Raw genomic sequence first — 20,678 nt, forward strand, 5'->3', positions numbered from 1 at the left:
GATTTTCATTTTTTTTTTATTTAACCTCTTTTTAATTCTTAGTAAATGAGGCCATTGGGTTTTTGGGGACCTTCAATGCTGCAGATTTTTTGGTACACTTCCACAAAAGATCTGTGCCTCGACACAATCCTGTCTCGGCATTCCACGGACAATTCCTTCGACCTCATGGCTTGGTTTTTGCTCAGACATGCACTGTCAATTGTGGGACGTATATACAGTTGAAGTCGGAAGTTTACATACACCTTAGCCAAATACAATTCCTGACATTTAATCCTAGTAAAAATTCCCTGTCTTAGGTCAGTTAGGATCACCACTTTATTTTAAGAATGTGAAATGTCAGAATAATAGTAGAGAGAATTAACTATTTCAGATTTTATTTATTTCATCACATTCCCAGTGGTTCAGAAGGTCACCAACACTCAATTAGTATTTGGTTGCATTGCCTTTAAATTGTTTTGGATAACCTTCCACAAGCTGCCCACAATAAGTTGGGTGAATTCCTCCATACAGAGCTGGTGTAACTGAGTCAGGTTTGTAAGGCCTCCTTGCTCGCACATGCTTTTTCAGTTCTGCCCATATATTTTCTATGGGATTGAGGTCAGGGCTTTGTGATGGCCACTCCAATACCTTGACTTTGTTGTCCTTAAGCTATTTTGGCACAACTTTGGAACTATGCTTGGGGTCATTGTCCATTTGGAAGACACATTTTTGACCAAGCATTAACTTCCTGACTGATGTCTTGAGATGTTGCTTCAATATATCCACTATGTTCCTACCTCATGATGCCATCTATTTTGTGAAGTGCACCAGTCCCTCCTGCAGCAAAGCACCCCCACAACATGATGCTGCCACCCCATGCTTCACGGATGGGATGGTGTCTTCAGCTTGCAAGCCTCCCCCTTTTTCCTCCAAACATAACGATGGTCATTATGGCCAAACAGTTCTATTTCTGTTTCATCAGACCAGAGGACATTTCTCCAAAAAGTACAATCTTTGTCCCCATGTGGAGTTGCAAACCGTAGTCTGGCTTTTTTAATGGCGGTTTTGGAGCAGTGGCTTCTTCCTTGCTGAGCGGCCTTTCAGGTTATGTCGATATAGGACTCGTTTTACATGGATATAGATACTTTTGTACCTGTTTCCTCCAGCATCTTCACAAGGTCCTTCGCTGTTGTTCTGGGATTGACTTGCACTTTTCTCACCAAAGTACATTAATCTCTAGGAGACAGAACGCCTCTCCTTCCTGAGCGGTAGAATGGCTACGTGGTCCCATGGTGTTTATACTTGCGTACTATTGTTTGTACAGATGAACGTGGTACCTTCAGGCGTTTGGAAATTGCTCCCAAGGATTAACCAGACTTGTGGAAGTCTAGAATTGATTTATTTTGATTTTCCCATGATGTCAAGCAAAGAGGCACTGATTTTAAAATACATCAACAGGTACACCTCCAATTGATTCAAATTATGTCAATTAGCCTATCAGAAGCCTTTAAAGCCATGACATCTTTTTTCTGGACTTTTCCAAGCTGTTTAAAGGCACAGTCAACTTAGTGTATGTAAACATCTGACCCACTGTAATTGTGATACAGTGAATTATAAGTGAAATAATCTGTCTGTAAACAATTGTTGGAAAAATGACTTGTGTCCTGCACAAAGTAGATGTCCTAACCGACTTGCCAAAACTATAGTTTGTTAACAAGAAATTTGTGGAGTGGTTGAAAAACAAGTTATAATGACTCCAACCTAAGTGTATGTAAACTCCGACTTCAACTGTACATTCAGATGTGTGCCTTTCCAAATCAAGTCCAATCAATTGAATTTACCTCAGGTGGATGCCAATCAAGTTGTAGAAACATCACAAGGATGATCAATGGAAACAGGATGCACCTGAGCTCAATTTTGAGTCTCATAACAAAGGGTCTGAATACGTATGTAAATAAGGTAGTTCTGATTTTAATTTTGAATACAAAATCTAAAAACCTGTTTTCTATTTGTCATTGTGGGGTATCGTGTATAGAATGATGGGGAAATGAGCTTTTATTGAGTCCATTTTAGAATAAGGCTGTAACATAACAAAATGTGGGAAAAGGCAAGGTCTGAATACTGTCCGAATGCACTGTATATCTATACTATTGTGTTGTATGCCAAGTGGATGAGTAGGGAACAATACAGAGTGACTGCAGTAAAATAACAATTCATCCGGCCTGCCGGCAAGAAAGACATACAGATATACAACTCAACCTGCCTGCCGGCAAGAAAGACATACAGATATACAACTCAACCTGCCTGCCGGCAAGAAAGACATACAGTGGGGCAAAAAAGTATTTAGTCAGCCACCAATTGTGCAAGTTCCTGCACTTAAAAAGATGAGAGAGGCCTGTCATTTTCATCATAGGTACACTTCAACTATGACAGACAAAATGAGAAGAAAAAAATCCAGAAAATCACATTGTAGGATTTTTTATGAATTTATTTGCAAATTATGGTGGAAAATAAGTATTTAGTCAATAACAAAAGTTTATCTTAATACTTTGTTATATACCCTTTGTTGGTAATGACAGAGGTCAAATGTTTTCTGTAAGTCTTCACAGAGTTTTCACATGCTGTTGCTGGTATTTTGGCCTATTCCTCCATGCAGATCTCCTCTAGAGCAGTGATGTTTTGGGGCTGTTGCTGGGCAACACGGACTTTCAACTCCCCCCAAAGATTTTCTATGGGGTTGAGATCTGGAGACTGGCTAGGCCACTCCAGGACCTTGAAATGCTTCTTACGAAGCCACTCCTTCGTTGCCCGGGCAGTGTGTTTGGGATCATGCTGAAAGACCCAGCCACATTTCATCTTCAATACCCTTGCTGATGGAAGGAGGTTTTCACTTAAAATCTCATGATACATGGCCCCATTCATTGTTTCCTTTACACGGATCAGTCGTCCTGGTCCCTTTGCAGAAAAACAGCCCCAAAGCATGATGTTTCCACCCCCATGCTTCACAGTAGGTATGGTGTTCTTTGGATGGAACTCAGCATTCTTTGTCCTCCAAACACGACGAGTTGGTTTTTACCAAAAAGTTATATTTTGGTTTCATCTGACCATATGACATTCTCCCAATCTTCTTCTGGATCATTCAAATGCTCTCTAGCAAACTTCAGACGGGCCTGGACATGTACTGGCTTAAGCAGGGGGACACGTCTGGCACTGCAGGATTTGAGTCCCTGGCGGCGTAGTGTGTTACTGATGGTATGCTTTGTTACTTTGGTCCCAGCTCTCTGCAGATCATTCACTAGGTCCCCCCGTGTGGTTCTGGAATTTTTGCTCACCGTTCTTGTGATCATTTTGACCCCACGGGGTGAGATCTTGCGTGGAGCCCCAGATCGAGGGAGATTATCAGTGGTCTTGTCTTCCATTTCCTAATAATTGTTCCCACAGTTGATTTCTTCAAACCAAGCTGCTTACCTATTGCAGATTCAGTCTTCCCAGCCTGGTGCAGGTCTACAATTTTCTTTCTGGTGTCCTTTGACAGCTCTTTGGTCTTGGCCATAGTGGAGTTTGGAGTGTGACTGTTTGAGGTTGTGCACAGGTGTCTTTTATACTGATAACAAGTTCAAACAGGTGCCATTAATACAGGTAATGAGTGGAGGACAGAGGAGCCTCTTAAAGAAGAAGTTACAGGTCTGTGAGAGCCAGAAATCTTGCTTGTTTGTAGGTGACCAAATACTTTTTATTTTATTTGCAAATAAATTCATAAAAAATACTACAATGTGATTTTCTGGATTTTTTTTCTCATTTTGTCTGTCATATTTGAAGTGTACCTATGATGAAAATTACAGGCCTCTCATATTTTTAAGTGGGAGAACTTGCACAATTGGTGGCTGACTAAATACTTTTTTGCCCCACTGTACAGATATACCTGCCGGCAAGAAAGAGATACAGATATACAACTCAACCTGCCTGCCGGCAAGAAAGAGATACAGATATACAACTCAACCTGCCTGTCGGCAAGAAATGCAGACAGATATACAACTCAACCTGCCTGTCGGCAAGAAAGAGATACAGATATACAACTCAACCTGCCTGTCGGCAAGAAAGAGATACAGATATACAACTCAACCTGCCTGCCGGCAAGAAAGAGACACAGATATACAACTCAACCTGCCTGTCGGCAAGAAAGAGATACAGATATACAACTCAACCTGCCTGCCGGCAAGAAAGAGATACAGATATACAACTCAACCTGCCTGCCAGCAAGAAAGAGATACAGATATACAACTCAACCTGCCTGTCGGCAAGAAAGAGATACAGATATACAACTCAACCTGCCTGCCGGCAAGAAAGAGATACAGATATACAACTCAACCTGCCTGCCAGCAAGAAAGAGATACAGATATACAACTCAACCTGCCTGCCGGCAAGAAAGACATACAGATATACGACTCAACCTGCCTGCCGGCAAGAAAGAGATACAGATATACAACTCAACCTGCCTGCCAGCAAGAAAGAGATACAGATATACAACTCAACCTGCCTGCCGGCAAGAAAGACATACAGATATACAACTCAACCTGCCTGTCGGCAAGAAATGCAGACAGATATACAACTCAACCTGCCTGCCGGCAAGAAAGAGATACAGATATACAACTCAACCTGCCTGTCGGCAAGAAATGCAGACAGATATACAACTCAACCTGCCTGACGGCAAGAAATGCAGACAGATATACAACTCAACCTGCCTGCCGGCAAGAAAGATACACAGATATACAACTCAACCTGCCTGCCGGCAAGAAAGAGATACAGATATACAACTCAACCTGCCTGCCGGCAAGAAAGAGATACAGATATACAACTCAACCTGCCTGCCGGCAAGACATGCAGACAGATATACAACTCAACCTGCCTGCCGGCAAGAAATGCAGACAGATATACAACTCATCCTGCCTGCCGGCAAGAAATGCAGACAGATATACAACTCAACCTGCCTGTCGGCAAGAAAGAGATACAGATATACAACTCAACCTGCCTGCCGGCAAGAAAGAGATACAGATATACAACTCAACCTGCCTGTCGGCAAGAAAGAGATACAGATATACAACTCAACCTGCCTGCCGGCAAGAAATGCAGCCAGATATCAGTATACAATTAAACCCAGTTCAATCCTAAAGCTTTTAGTGTCCATGTTAGAGAGAGATTGGAATTTGTCTCCGATTTGCACACACAGACCCAGAACACAAGGGGATTCAGCTTCTTAATGCTGTCCTCCATCATATGTAGTATGCCCTGATGACTGAGGTATCTCTGCCCTCTCTTCTTTAGCAAGCCAACTAAATAGGCTAGCCTTAGTATAGAACAGGGATTCCAGTTTTACCTTTTCCATTTGAAAAGCAAGAGAACACCACATTGAAGGACTATCAGCCCTGCAATGGGATTGACTGTTCACCTTCAGTAAATACCCTCAATAGCTCATAGTAAATCACACAAGTAAAACAAGACAATGCACTTATTTCAGAGTATCTAATTGCCAATTAGTAACCCAATTGCAAAATGCTATAGTTTTTTCCTAATTGATAGCTTTTACAGCAATAACCTTCCTGGTAGGCTGCCTTTACCCTGGCAGTCCCTCGCAGCAAGCCACATTTTACCTCATTAGATTACTGCAAATTGCAGAAAATGGGAAGTTGGTTCATTTACCTAAGTGGTGTGATTGAATGTATGTTTATGAAGCTTTTATGAAAGCAACATTTCTTCTCGCCATGTCTGTTTCTCGTTGATTTCCAGACACAGTGGGAAACCACTATGCTAATTACAACATGAACAGAACAGGGAAACTTTTACACGATATACAAACTCAGATACAAACTCTGATCAAGTCTAGCTGAAGTACAATCTCAAAACACTGGTGACTATTAAAAACACATTAGGGATCTTGGTGTGATGCCAACTTGACTTTTTACTTATCAACTTCAAAGAATCAGACCTCTGTGATCACTATTCGTATTACTGCTAATGTCTCCATTTCAATTACTAGTCAAAGGAATCCCTACTTTATTTCCCACCATTGGTGTTTATAAACTCTCAGTGGAGCGATGTGACGTGGTGTACAGCAGTAGACCTCCTCAGAGAAGTGGGGGGGGGTATATATGACAGAGAAAGGTGTGAGACACGATTCTGACACTTTGCGGCGCATCATATTTGTAAACATCGTTAATCACAGATTAGCAGATTACAAAATAACAAGACCCAGAGGATGATTCTATTTATCGACTTCCTCTGTCACGGATAAAGGCTGGGCTGGAAGGGTGTGTGAAGGGATGCACATTGCCTGAGGAAGAGAGGTCTGAATTTGAATAAACCAACACTCTTTTGTTGCCCACCCACAATCCAGTGTTGCTCCAAACCCCCAACCGAGGCCAGGCACCATCACCAGAGCTCCTCTCCTACCTGACAGTTACCAGCAGTACCAAGTCCACACCCCCTGCCCCCAGTACCATACACTCCCATTAATATTACATCACAACATCTCTCCCTCGATCACACGTCTTAAAAATAACTAAAAAGCTTAAAAACATTGATAAACCAGACATGCACACACAAAATGTTACATACTCACACAAACCAATATTGTACTCTCTCTATACATTTTATAGTATGCATAATGCCCAAAGAAGGCGATCATAAAGGTTCAATGGGTTCAGTTGGGTCTAATAAGCGTCCCTGACATGGCATGATGCTAGCATCATCTCTTAACATAAACAATTGGACGTCTAGGTTCTGAGGTGTGATAAATATGAAGCATATTCGGCAGAACAACAGCCAGAGTAACACATTGCCTCAGCATAAGGCATCCATCCATGGTAGATCTGAGGAACTTATAAAAGGAAGACAGTAGCACGCATGCATGTCAAGAACTCAGTCTTTTGTCACTTCAACGTGGCCCCTGCAGTTGCCGAGGAAACCGCTGCTCTGCGTTGCCACGGCGCACATACAGAGTGATGTGGATGCCACGGTTCAGTGATCCAGGGGCCGTCCACTACTCTTCCTCATCCTACTCCTTCCTTCTGTCCTGAATGCTCTGCCATAGAACAGACCACACATCCACCACTTTTATAGATTTGCTGAGCACCCTGTGCAAGGTTTCCACCAGTTATTTTCAAAAGACAAGAGCAAGAGAAAAAATACTTTTTTTTACACCAAAACATAAAGTTGTCTCAGTCTTTTGAGACATTTTTTTTGTAATGCATTTTATATTGTATTGTCTTCTGAAAATAACAGATGCACTCAGTAAATCAGGCCTGTAGTATGTAAATCAATCAGGGCCCTCTATGTTAATTGATAGCTAGCTAATTGAAGCACTAATCCAGTCACTAAGTACTGTACTGCCTCCTGGCCTCTGCTTGGGAGTATGTCCACAGTAAACAGCAAGAACAGAGCAGGTCATCAATGCCTCGTTTCTTAATCCATGGAGTGGAGAGGGTGACAGAATACCTATCAACTCTAGAATACCTATCAACTACAGAATACCTATCAACTAGCTGCAGATCTGAGACTAGCTGCAGATCTGAGACTAGGAAGAATAATATTACAGACAGACCACTCTGTTAGAGGAGAGCAGAGTGTAGGACAGGGGTCTCCTGCTTCAGTCCTGGAGAGCTACTGGGCAGGCAGGTGTTTGTTACAGCTTGGCACTTAAATACCTGATTCACATAATTGCAATTGAAAAAGAATGCCACTAAATGGGACCGAGAGCATGACATCACTAGAAATTAGGCCTATAAAAAATAGAAATGTGTTCAGGAACTGCCTACTTGTGTTAATTCTTCTGTGGACTGAGATAGTATAGTACAGAGACTGTAGAGAGGGGCTTGATAACTATTGGATCTGAGGTGAACAGAACAGGACAGGAAGTTCACCACTGTGCCAGTCTGACGTCCCCCACTCTATTCACCTGAGAAAGGAGAGGGACAGCGAGCGAAATCGATAGTAGGTGCATGTCTCCCCACACATAACAGAGGTGAAAGTTGAAACCTGCACCAGAGACTGTCCTCCTGAGTAATTACATGAGCGAAGCTCTTAACATACAAAACTGACCTCGCTTTCAAGTGTACCAGTGTTAATAATCAGTGTTCATAATGAACATAATCCATAGGTCAAGGTCCTCGACAACCTTGCTCCAAGCAACAACTGCAAGGAAGGAACAGCATGGTAAATTGCAGTTTCTACAAGAGCAGTGATATGCTACTGCCCCCTGGTGTACAAGGAAAACATGACAGCCACACAGGGGCATGAACACCTACCTGTTCATTGTACACACAGACATACTATATTCTCATTCAGAAGCAGAAAGACTATTTGCCATTCTATACAATTGTTGGTAGATTATCATTTTGTATGTATATCATTGATAGATTGAAATGTGTACTATATTCTGTTGTGATCTAAAAACAAAAAGTATTTCAAAAAAGAAATGTGTAACATACTGTATCTTCACAATTCACATAGTTAATGGAAAACTAAAGATAAGATAAAGCCTGTAAAAGTTGTATGTTTCAACAGAAATGTATACATAACACTTGTGTTTGTTTAATAAGTAACCTCCAAAGAAAGTCCATCCTTATCATCTGTATGGAACCCAACCCAAGTAGTACTCCTATCTTTTGCTTAGCCTGTGCTGAACACATGGTGTGTCATAATGACCGAGCAGAATGACTGGCAGTTCCTTCAGTTTCTGCAAGTTCATGGTGAGTATGTAAGTGTAGCTACCCAGTCACAGTGAATGTTATGAATGACCTGACTGACAACTGTGGGAAAGTTCAGTCATTAGTCATCAATCCCTAATCTATGACATTGTGCCCAAAAACCAGTGTAAATCTTTCTCTTTAAAAGCACACAAGTATAAACATATATCAGTACAGCACTTTCTTCTTCAGAAAACATTCCTCCACTGAATATTGTGAGACAAGCACATGGTATAAGTCCATCTTTGGACCTGTAGTAAGGCCTCCTTCAAAAAGGCACATCAGTCATCGGAAAGTGACTTTGTTCACTGGAAGTGTTATCCCTCTGTGCTGTTAGTTCACTGGAAGTGTTATCCCTCTGTGCTGTTAGTTCACTGGAAGTGTTATCCCTCTGTGCTGTTAGTTCACTGGAAGTGTTATCCCTCTGTGCTGTTAGTTCACTGGAAGTGTTATCCCTCTGTGCTGTTAGTTCACTGGAAGTGTTATCCCTCTGTGCTGTTAGTTCACTGGAAGTGCTATCCCTCTGTGCTGTTAGTTCACTGGAAGTGTTATCCCTCTGTGCTGTTAAAGGTGTTTGTTCACTGGAAGTGTTATCCCTCTGTGCTGTTAGTTCACTGGAAGTGTTATCCCTCTGTGCTGTTAGTTCACTGGAAGTGTTATCCCTCTGTGCTGTTAGTTCACTGGAAGTGATATCCCTCTGTGCTGTAGGTTCACTGGAAGTGCTATCCCTCTGTGCTGTAGGTTCACTGGAAGTGTTATCCCTCTGTGCTGTTAGTTCACTGGAAGTGTTATCCCTCTGTGCTGTTAAAGGTGTTTGTTCACTGGAAGTGTTATCCCTCTGTGCTGTTAAAGGTGTTTGTTCACTGGAAGTGTTATCCCTCTGTGCTGTTAAAGGTGTTTGTTCACTGGAAGTGTTATCCCTCTGTGCTGTTAAAGGCCACTGGACCCGAATAGGCAAAGTGAGAGCGAGGACTCCTTCCATCCGTGCAAAAATACAATTGTGAAGTAGTGGTGTAGGAGGACATTATATTAACTATATTAATCATCTGGAATCATTTGTTTATTAACAAAGTCTATTAACTGACATTGCTGACTAAGATCAAGAAATGGTCATTAGAAACAGAACGTAAGTATTTAATAACATTGTGAATGAAATGAATTCCAATATACAAAGCAAAATCATAAGTTACAAGGCATCATTGGTGATAACAAGGCATTAGTCAGAGAGAGAGAGAGAGAGAGAGTCCTTCACGGACATTATTTACCATTGTTAGAGTGGAGAGTTCAATATCTTGTCAGTATATTCCAAAATCTTTGCCATGGCTAGAATCCGAGTCTCTCAGGATAGGTTGGATAGCCTCTCACTCACCTCCCACAGCTTCCTAGCCAAAGCATCGTCCCGCCCCTTGGCGCCTACTTCCTGTAGAGCACATGAAGAGAAGTAGCGTCCACTCAGCGGCTCGATCCCCTCTTGGAGGGCACAGTGTAGGGTGGTCTGGGCTCCCCTCTCAGCATCCATGAAGAAAAGCTTAGAGATGGGCTCCAGAAAGAGCCTCTGCCATAGTTTCAGGTTGCGACCGAACTCAGTGTGAATGACCCCTAAATTACAAATGGTAATTTAATATGGGATAGGATGGAATAGAATAAACCACATTGTCTGCAATGTTTTGCAAACGCAGTACTGCTGTGTAAAAACACACTATACAATACACACTTGACACATACTAGCCATCTGAAACATCAAACAGTCTGCATATAGATTACAGAAAAGCTCAAATGTAAAACCAAGTAAGAAGGATCCCTTCTAGGTTCTCCAAGGCAGAGCAACTGACCTGGGTGGAGGCTGTAGGTGGAGAGCAACTGACCTGGGTGGAGGCTGTAGGTGGAGAGCAACTGACCTGGGTGGAGGCTGTAGGTGGAGAGCAACTGACCTGGGTGGAGGCTGTAGGTGGAGAGCAACTGACCTGGGTAGAGGCTGTAGGTGGAGAGCAACTGACCTGGGTAGAGGCTGTAGGTGGAGAGCAACTGACCTGGGTGGAGGCTGTAGGTGGAGAGCAACTGACCTGGGTGGAGGCTGTAGGTGGAGAGCAACTGACCTGGGTGGAGGCTGTAGGTGGAGAGCAACTGACCTGGGTGAAGGCTGTAGGTGGAGAGCAACTGACCTGGGTGGAGGCTGTAGGTGGAGAGCTACTGACCTGGGTGGAGGCTGTAGGTGGAGAGCTACTGACCTGGGTGGAGGCTGTAGGTGGAGAGCTACTGCCCTGGGTGGAGGCTGTAGGTGGAGAGCTACTGATCTGGGTGGAGGCTGTAAGTGGAGAGCTACTGACCTGGGTGGAGGCTGTAGGTGGAGAGCTACTGACCTGGGTGGAGGCTGTAGGTGGAGAGCTACTGACCTGGGTGGAGGCTGTAGGTGGTAACGCTGGTCCCCTCCAGGCGGTTGGCCAGCTCCCGGGTGAAGAGCACGTTGCACAGCTTGCTGTGGCAGTAGGCCCTGAAGTTATGCCAGGTGGACTGGCCTGACACCAGGTCCTTGTGGGTACCCAGGAGGGCAAAGTCGACAGAGCCTAGTCGGTGTAGGAGAGCCGACACGTTGACAACACGACTAGGGCCACACTCCTTCAGCCGGTCCAGCAGCAAGCAGGTCAACAGGAAGTGGCCTAAGTGGTTTACCCCAAACACCATGCCGAACCCATCCTCAGTGTAGCCAGGCCCCAGCATTCCTGAAACCAATCACATTTTATTGGTCACATTAGCCGAATACAACAGGTATAGAGAGTACCTTGAAATGCTTACTTATGAGCCCATTCCCAACAATGTAGAGCTAAAAAGTAAGAAAAATATTTGATAAATAAAAAAAGGAAATAGTAACACAAAATAACAATAACGAGGCTATTTACAAGGAGTCCCAGTACTGAGTCAATGTGCAGGGGTACGAGGTAGTTGGGGTCATTCAAGGTGACAGACAGTGAGACCAGAGACAGGGAGTAAGGCTACACATAATGTCCAAGTATTTCTATATTTGTCTTAAAATGTGTGTATTATTTTATCCATAGGGTAAGAAGAGATGTTAATTCAATAGGGTTCACTGAATAGAGAAAGTGTGTTTTATGTATTGGGAATGAATGTTTACATTCCCTCTTTCTCTGCCATACCTGCATTGTTGATGAGCAGGTCCAGTCTGAGTTCAGTCTTCAGGAAGGTTTCAGCAAAGGAGCGAACAGACTTCAGACTGCCCAGATCCAGATGCATGAACACCACCTCATTGCTCCCACTCTCCTATAGAACAGAGGAGGAATCAAACAGTGGATTTCCAACACCATACATGTTCACACAGGGCAAACAAATCCCTGATCAGTATGTATTGAGATGGCTATGCCACAACATAATATTTTATCAATAAGGCTCCTCTAACCCTTCTGATATCATAGACAGCAGCCTCAGCTTTCTGTTTGCAGCGGCAGGCAAGGATGACCCTTGCACCTCTCTTGGCCAAATCCAAAGCAGTAGCCTTTCCAATACCAGTGTTACTCCCTAGGGAACAACAAAACACATGTTAATGTAAAGGTCTTCCACATGAACGCACTTAAAACGTGCGCACACTAAATCAGTCCCCATCACACAGTAAGGCAACAAAATGTGCCTAACTAACCTGTTACAATAGCAGTCTTTCCTTTAAGTGTCACAGAGCTCGTGCATCTTGATCCTCTGATCACATTGTAATAAAGTATCAAATACAACGCAATCCCTACTGCCAGAATAGATAGCAAAACCGACATTATTACAGTACCGAGCGTTGTTTCCGAATTCGGGAATGTAATTTAGTTTGAAAGCTATCAAAGTTCAGCTGGCTAACATACGGCATGTGCTGTTTTTGTTTTTATTACGCCCTCAACAGCTTCCGGGTTTAATTTATACCTGCAGTATGGAAGTATTCCACCAGATGTCGTTTTTGTAATCTGCATGAAAATCGGCTCCATATTGAGGGCATAGATCACTTTTGGAGTGAAAATGGAATCCGAGATCAACATCTCAGATTTAAAAAATAATAATAATAAAAAACATGAATTAAAAAACCATGCCAATACATGATCACTACATATTAACTACGCTTGAATGTCCCTGCCAATGTTGTTCTTCTCAGGCCATTTTTAAATAAAAAAAATGTAGGTAGGCCTATATGATCACACTAGTCATATATAATATGTGGTATTGCTTGTGAGCCGAGTGAGCGTAATAAATCTTTTTTTTTTACTGTAGATGGCCAGCATCTGATGGTCAGTCTGGGGGGAAGGAGGGAGCAGCCGTGAAGCTGCACCTCACCCGACTTACCGTCCCTCCTCTCTTCCTCACTCGACTGAGGAAATCGGACAGTCTTCCAGTTCCAGCTGATGACTCAACTCACACTGCATACATTTTGCCTCATGCAGCAATTAATGTTGTTACTCCTATGACCAGAGAAATTGTACTATTCCTCGATATTAAAAAAGACAAATAACCCCGAAAGCCTATCGAAACGCACATTTTATGGCTTATAAAACTGTTGAACAAAGTCTTGACAGTGCTAACAATTTAAACATGAATTTACTCGTTAAAAAATCTATTTGCTCTATTCGTTTAGTCTCTAGTCAATGGCACAAGAAAACTGCAGACACGGTGATCTGAGCTATGTTTGGCGAGCGGTAGATAATAGGTACACTTGATATGCTCTCTGGGCCTGCCGGGTAAACGGAGTTATATCTTGAGAAACATGAAATGGTTCAACATGGGAACATTTTGCCTTCCCGGCGCAAGCCTTTTTCATAAGAAATGTTTGGTGATCGACTAGGAATGGTTTGGTGACCACTGTAAATCTAATCTAAACCATTTATTGGCACTAGTAGTTTACTTCCTCTTTAGGCCTCTCAATCACAAATGATTCATACATTATTACATATTTTGCAAGCCTATGATTTTTAAAGGTGTAAAGTAATTAATTGCAACTACTCTCCTTACTGTAATTGAGCAGTTGTTCTGAGTACTTGTACTTTTTAAAGTGGTTTTAAAAGTTAGTAATTTTACCTCTACTTGAGTAAAATTGTATTAAACTGTACATTTACTTGAGTAGGATATTTCAGTACTCTTTCCACCACTGATGACGAATGAGTGAAAGAGGGAGTTTGTGCATTGAGTTTGGGTGAGGGAGTGAGTGAAAGAGGGAGTTTGTGCAGTGAGTTTGGGTGAGGGAGTGAGTGAAAGAGGGAGTTTGTGCATTGAGTTTGGGTGAGGGAGTGAGTGAAAGAGGGAGTTTGTGCAGTGAGTTTGGGTGAGGGAGTGAGTGAAAGAGGGAGTTTGTGCAGTGAGTTTGGGTGAGGGAGTGAGTGAAAGAGGGAGTTTGTGCAGTGAGTTTGGGTGAGGGAGTGAGTGAAAGAGGGAGTTTGTGCATTGAGTTTGGGTGAGGGAGTGAGTGAAAGAGGGAGTTTGTGCAGTGAGTTTGGGTGAGGGAGTGAGTGAAAGAGGGAGTTTGTGCAGTGAGTTTGGGTGAGGGAGTGAGTGAAAGAGGGAGTTTGTGCAGTGAGTTTGGGTGAGGGAGTGAGTGAAAGAGGGAGTTTGGGTGAGGGAGTGAGTGAAGGAAAGAGTGAAAGTGTGAGTGAGTGAATGAATGTCAGCCGGTCCCATTAACAGTAATAGAAGGATGAATGAGGGACTGCTGAATGGTTGAAAGAATTAGACATGTTTATTTCTGGAGACTGAAATATATTGACGTCTGGAAACTTTGTTTATGCACTTTATTTTGTATAGTTTAAAAAATCAATACATTTGAATTGCTTTGACTGTATTAAAATGTTAATAATTTTACATACAGATGTGACTCATAATTCAGAAAATAAATTAACTGAGTTCCTCCTCTACATTCATTGCCTCTATTCCTTTTTCAATTGAATGCAAGGAAAATGTGTAACAATATTCAGGTAACCTTAGCAAAATTAGATAATTATCAAGGTCAATGTTTATATTTTAAAAGTAACTCAATTCATTTTACTTGAAGTCATTTTTTTACACCATTCGTTTGACTTCAACTTGAGTAGAAATTGTACTAAAGTAACAGTACTTCTACTTGAGTGAGATATATCTGTACTCTTTTCACCCCTGGTTTTTAATTCAAATGCACATGATCAAGGCAACAAACAGCATCAGCTCCTCGGCCATGTGCACATGATCTTTAACCACGGGGTTACATTATCTAAAATATGAATGGATGCACTGTTCAGTGCTGGCACAATTATTATACAACCAATGAATATACAACAGCCTCATTGTGGAACACATACTTTATTTCCATAAGTCTTGAATTGCCCAGTAGGCCTATGCTTCTTCATCCTTTTTGCCACTTCATGGTTGAATTCATTCCAGCATGCACAGTTTTGGGTGGGTCGTTTAATTATGTACCAGATATATCTACTAGGGCAGAGTGGAACACCCTAAGTAACCTATGGTAAGAACTTAGAAGTTAATGCACAAGATCAGTCCTATATACTAATCACACGGAGTAAGCACTTTTAGAATTTCTTTGACATGGTTGAATGATTTAAAGGGCTAGTCCATTCAAATTTCAAAAATCATCTTGCACACTGAGGAGAGCTTGAGTCACAGTGGGAGGCTTTCACAGGAGTCCACACAGACTCTCACTGACTTCCCATAGCTTCTTGGCCACCGCATCATCTCTGGCCTTAGGATAGACGTTCCTGACTGTACAGTTAGAGAAGTAGCATCCAGACAGGGGCTCTAGGCCCTCCTGCAGGGCACAGTGCAGGGTGGTCTGAGACCCCGCCACAGAGTTCTTGAAGAACAACATTGAGATGGGCTTCAACAGCATTAAAAATGCAGAGTTGGCGTAACGGCCCAGCTCAGTTTCGATTATACCTAGGAGAAAAAGACACAAGCACTAGAGTTAAGTTATTCATCCATAAAAAAATATATATATATTTTAGTCAATTAGCAGACGCTCTTATCCAGAGCAACTTACATTAGTGCATTCATCTTAAGATAGCTAGGTGAGACAATAACATAATCGCTTAAAAGAGACAGGTTTTAAGACTTTGTCGGAAGATGGCCAGGGAGTCTGCTGTCCTGACATTAGGGCTTGTTCCACCATTGGGGTGCCAGGACTGAGAAGAGCTTTGAATGGAACATTAGTCATCTTATTCTACTTTACATTCAACCAAGAACTAAGTTGAAAACTGCAGATACCATTACATTCAACCAAGAACTAAGTTGAAAACTGCAGATACCATTACATTCAACCAAGAACTAAGTTGAAAACTGCAGATACCATGACATTCAAAAGTTTTATACATGGTCAAATGAAATTGGACGCCTGACTTAGCAGCACTGACCAGGGTGGAGGCTGTAGCAGGTAACATTTGTGTCCTTCAGTCTCTTGGCCAGCTCATGGGTGAAGACAACGTTACACAGCTTGCTGTTGCAATAGATGTTAAAGACGTCTGTGGCAGACTCGCCAACACCTAACTCCTTGTGAGTGCTCAAGCAGTTGAAATCAATTTTGCCAAAATTATGGCCCAAGGACGCCACGTTGACCACTCGACTCGGACCGCACTCCTTCAGACGGTCCAGAAGCAGGTTGGTCAACAGGAAGTGACCGATGTAGTTGACACCAAACATCATCCCCAAGCCGTCTTCTGTGCTGCCCTGCATGTAAATACCTGAGAGGAAACATGGAAATGAGTCATTATTCATCCATAATCACTTCTATGGGAGGTTGATGGGAGTTCAGGGTGCATCTTAATAGTCTTTGGTAGCCTCATCTCCTCACAGCCTTTCCTTCATCCTGCATTGATGCAAAGGAACAGGACAGGTGTATTGCTTTCACCTGTCATGCCAGTGCAAATAAAGGATAGAGTAGAGGGAAAGGAAGCCGTTTAGGACCATTGAGATACACCCAGAGAGAGAGAGAGGTCCAACAACACCTCCTCAAGCCTCCTCTACCTGCATTGTTGATGAGCAGGTCCAATCTGCGCTCAGTCTTTAGGAAGGTTTCAGCAAAGGTGCGAACAGACTTCAGACTGCCCAGATCCAGATGCATGAACACCACCTCATTGCTCCCACTCTCCTACAGGACACACATTTCTTTGTTACTCGGTCCAAATTTCATTGGACATTTTCCAAATTTCCTCTTTTCACAGCCACCACATGAAGGTTGTGATGAAATAACAAAGTCTGCTAATGTAAAGTAGGTCAGAGATTGTTGAATCTCTCCTCACCCTCTTGATGTCAGCAAGCGCAGCCTCAGCTCTCTGTTTGTTGCGGCAGGCCAGGATGACCCTGGCACCTCTCCTGGCCAGATCTAGCGCTGTCATCTTCCCTATGCCTGTGTTACTTCCTGTAGAATTAGTATTAGTAGGATTAATGCAATGTAGGGGAGCCTGGGAGGAATAGTAAAAAAAGATATATTTATAAAAATAAACATATTTTACTCTATTGCTCAGAGACCACTTGAACTATGGAAGTCATTTTTAAACATTCATACCATGTATAGGTCTGTACATAAAACGTTCAGATTACAATCTTGATTTTAATCTTTAAAATCGGGATGTTACATTTGCCACCGTGCCAGGGGCAATTGTAACAGTAGCTAGGGTGAAATGTAACACCAAAAAAATAAACCAAATAAACTCCATTAACCTCAAATACATTGTTTATGAAGGATTATATTATATACATATAGTATCTAATGATTTTGCAACAAAATTATTTCTAAGTACATAACCAATATTTACAGTAACACCCCTATTTGTGGATGGCCATTCGGTTCCTCTCAAAACATCTGAATAGTCTGATTGTGCCCAAATGATACCTGTTTACAACATATTTACCACTCTACAGGACGCCAAATAATTTAAATAACCCCCCCATCATTTGGCTGTTTGGATCATGTTCATTTTAACACTGAGTTACAATTGCCTCCAACCATGACACAACACCTCATGTGCCTAGCAAGAGACAATTGACATCAATCATGTCAATATTTATCTAACAGATCGTTTTCATCACTATGCTAGTTTGAATACTTAAACATTAACGCTCAGGACAGTGCAAGAGAAATACAGTTGGTGGGAAAAAACACACTTTACCCCTAACAAATATTGAGATATTTGCCTGAAACTCTTCAAGCAGGGAGAGAACCTAAATGGGCATTTACTGAGAGAGTTTCATCACTCGTTTGTTTCTGTTTGGAGAAATTCAAGGTGTTACAATTGCCCCCAGTCTCCCCTACAGCTTGCCGCAGAAAGAGTAATTTGTTGAGTTTTATAACCAGGGAAAACGTAAAAATAATAAAAATAATAATAAACAAAGTTAAATGAATTTAACAACACTATATATATTAAATTATGTACAGGCAAAGAACATTACATCTACTCAACATTATTACATAACAGTGCCATTAACTTTCCTCCTGTCAATGAAGGGAAACACAGAAAGCAGACAAAAACAGGCTCACCTGTTACAATTACAGTTTTCCCATGCAGTTTCACATTGCTCTTGCATACTGCCCCTTTGACAAAGATATTATGAAAAATCATATAGCCCACCACTACCATTCCAGCCAAAAGAAGAAACACAGCCATTGAGCTCAGATCCTGTGCAACACTCAGTAAAGAGAATTAATAGAACACACTGCTCACTCCAGAATTTCTTACTGCACACTTATTCTCATGGTTACTCTATTGCGCAAAGAGTTCTACTTCCTGTTGAGTTCTGAGAAAGCCTAAACCACACCCCTTTGGACTGCACAGGCACATTTGAGTTGTTTTTTTCTCCCTTCTTTGCTTTGTTGGGATTCTTCTACTGAAGCTTTCATGCTCAAATCTCTCTATTTCTGCAGGGCAGGCATAAGTGCTGCCTTTAAATTCTAATTTAGGCTGACAAATTGTTAGGAGGATACTTAGGCAGAGGCTATGAATTGTACAGTTTGAGCCATCATAAAACAATCAAGAGCAAACATTCTTAACAGTTTAGGTTTAATTACTGTTTTGTAAGAAATATGAATATAAACATGTCCATAAATTAAATGTCCCATAAATCAATGCTAGGTAAGAAAAAGCAAGCGCTTCATTCATATATGGTGCATTCAGAAAGCATTCAGACGCCTTGACGTTTCCTCATTAATCTACACACAGTATCCCCATAATGACAAAGCAAAACTTTTTTTATTTTAGCAAATTTATTAAACATAAAAAACATAAATACATTATTTACATAAGTATTCAGACCCTTTGCTATGAGACTCAAAATTGAGCTCAAGTGCATCCTGTTTCCATTGATTATCCTTGAGATGTTTCTACAACTTGATTGGAATCCACCTGTGATAAATTCAATTGATTGGACATGATTTGGAAAGGCACACGTCTATATAACAAGTTCCTGTAATGGAGATTTTAATGTCTGTGCTTTTCTTAAAACAAATCTCTGTGTTCTATTCATGTGCTATTCTACAAATCAATTTCTGTGTTCATGCAAGTGGCTGACTGAACGAATCCTCACTATCAGTGGCTTCAATTTTGCAGTAGGCCCAGACCTTGTTTTGAGAATGAAAGATCTCCATTTCAAGGTCTCAGCTTAGAGAGAAGAAGCCTTGAGGTATTGGTTGGTCACATGAATGAAACAAAACGGTAATGATTCATTGATTATCCTAAATCATGCAAATATAACTTGTCTGTGAATACCGTATATAAGACAACTGCCTAAGCAGAGATCCTGATTGAGATGTGTACTATGGTGCATTGAGTTGGTTAGAAGCTCTCCAGCGAGCTGACAAATAAAAGACGATTCATTTAGATTGACTTTGAGTGTCCATGTGTAAAAATGTCAGACAGCCCCACAGTTGACAGTGCATTGTCAGAGCAAAAACCAAGCCATGATGTCGAAGGAATTGTCCGTAGAGCTCCAAGACACAATTATGTCGAGGCACAGATCTGGAGAAGGGACCAACACATTTCTACAGCTTTGAAGGGCCCCAAAGACAGTGGACCGAATCATTCTTAAATGGAAGAAGTTTGGAACCACCAACACTATTCCTAGAGCTGGCAGCCCAGCCAAACTGAGCAAATCGGGGGAGAAGGGCATTGGTCAGGGAGGTGACCAAGAACCCGATGGTCACTCTGACAGAGCTCCAGAGTTCCTCTGTAGTGATGGGAGAACTTTCCAGAAGTACAACCATCTCTGCATCACTCTACCAATCAGGCCTTTATGGTAGAGTGGCCAGACAGAAACCACTCCTCAGTAAAAGGCACGACAGCCCGCTTGGAGTTGGCCAATACACATCTAAAAGGACTGATTGGTGGAGTGCTAAAGGAGAAACAAGATTCTCTGGTATGATGAAACCAAGATTGAACTATTTGGCCTGAATGCCAAGCATCATGTCTGGAGGAAACCTGGCACCATCCCTGCAGAGAAGCATGGCGGTGTCAGCATAATGCCGTGGGGATGTTTTTCAGCGGCAGGGACTGGGAGACTAGGGAAAGATGGGATCGAGGGAAAGATGAATGTCTCAAACTAGAGAGTTCCTTGATGAAATCCTGCTCCAGAGCACTCAGGACCTCAGACAGGGCAAAGGTTCACCTTCCAACAGGACAATGACCCTCAGCACAAGGTCAAAACAACGCAGGAGTGGCTTCGGGACAAGTCTATGAATGTCCTTGAGTGGCCCAGCCAGAGCCCAGACTTGAACATGATTAAACATCCCTGGAGACCTGAAAATAGCTCTGGTGACACTCCCCATCCAACCTGACAGAGCTTGAGAGGATCTGCAGCGAAGAATGAGAGAAACTTCCCAAATACAGTTGTGCCAAGCTTGTACCGTCATACCCAAGAAGACTTGAGGCTATAATCACTGCCAAAGGTGCTTCAACTAAGTACTGAGTAAAGGGTCTCAATACTTATGTAAATGTGATATTTAATGTT

At 42.1% G+C, this 20,678-nt stretch overlaps 2 protein-coding genes across 2 annotated transcripts; both read right to left on the minus strand.

The window, feature by feature from the left end:
* Positions 1–9,762: 9,762 nt before the first annotated feature.
* LOC109905813 (dehydrogenase/reductase SDR family member 13) lies at positions 9,763–12,639 on the minus strand. The gene is made up of 5 exons (XM_020503436.2): positions 12,370–12,639; positions 12,133–12,251; positions 11,873–11,996; positions 11,114–11,440; positions 9,763–10,319 (listed from the first exon to the last, which is right to left on the minus strand). Exons 1-5 carry the CDS (start codon positions 12,494–12,496, stop codon positions 10,060–10,062), a joined length of 957 nt encoding a protein of 318 aa, XP_020359025.1. The 5' UTR covers positions 12,497–12,639; the 3' UTR covers positions 9,763–10,059.
* A 1,831-nt stretch (positions 12,640–14,470) lies between these two features.
* On the minus strand, positions 14,471–18,452 carry LOC109905814 (dehydrogenase/reductase SDR family member 13). The gene is made up of 5 exons (XM_020503437.2): positions 18,217–18,452; positions 16,979–17,097; positions 16,704–16,827; positions 16,094–16,420; positions 14,471–15,620 (listed from the first exon to the last, which is right to left on the minus strand). Exons 1-5 carry the CDS (start codon positions 18,341–18,343, stop codon positions 15,361–15,363), a joined length of 957 nt encoding a protein of 318 aa, XP_020359026.1. The 5' UTR covers positions 18,344–18,452; the 3' UTR covers positions 14,471–15,360.
* Positions 18,453–20,678: the final 2,226 nt, after the last annotated feature.

This window comes from Oncorhynchus kisutch, linkage group LG15 (assembly GCF_002021735.2).
Source record: "Oncorhynchus kisutch isolate 150728-3 linkage group LG15, Okis_V2, whole genome shotgun sequence".
Taxonomy (NCBI): Eukaryota; Metazoa; Chordata; class Actinopteri; order Salmoniformes; family Salmonidae; genus Oncorhynchus; species Oncorhynchus kisutch.

Coding starts and splice junctions, on each gene's coding strand:
- LOC109905813 (XM_020503436.2), bottom strand. CDS start 12,496: ATGTCGGTTTTGCTATCTATTCTGGCAGTAGGGATTGCGTTGTATTTG. Junction 11,997..12,132: donor CTGTCTATGATATCAGAAGG/GTTAGAGGAGCC, acceptor TCTGTTCTATAG/GAGAGTGGGAGCAATGAGGT. Junction 11,441..11,872: donor CCTGCTCATCAACAATGCAG/GTATGGCAGAGA, acceptor GATTGGTTTCAG/GAATGCTGGGGCCTGGCTAC.
- LOC109905814 (XM_020503437.2), bottom strand. CDS start 18,343: ATGGCTGTGTTTCTTCTTTTGGCTGGAATGGTAGTGGTGGGCTATATG. Junction 17,098..18,216: donor GAAAACTGTAATTGTAACAG/GTGAGCCTGTTT, acceptor CTAATTCTACAG/GAAGTAACACAGGCATAGGG. Junction 16,828..16,978: donor CGCTTGCTGACATCAAGAGG/GTGAGGAGAGAT, acceptor TGTGTCCTGTAG/GAGAGTGGGAGCAATGAGGT.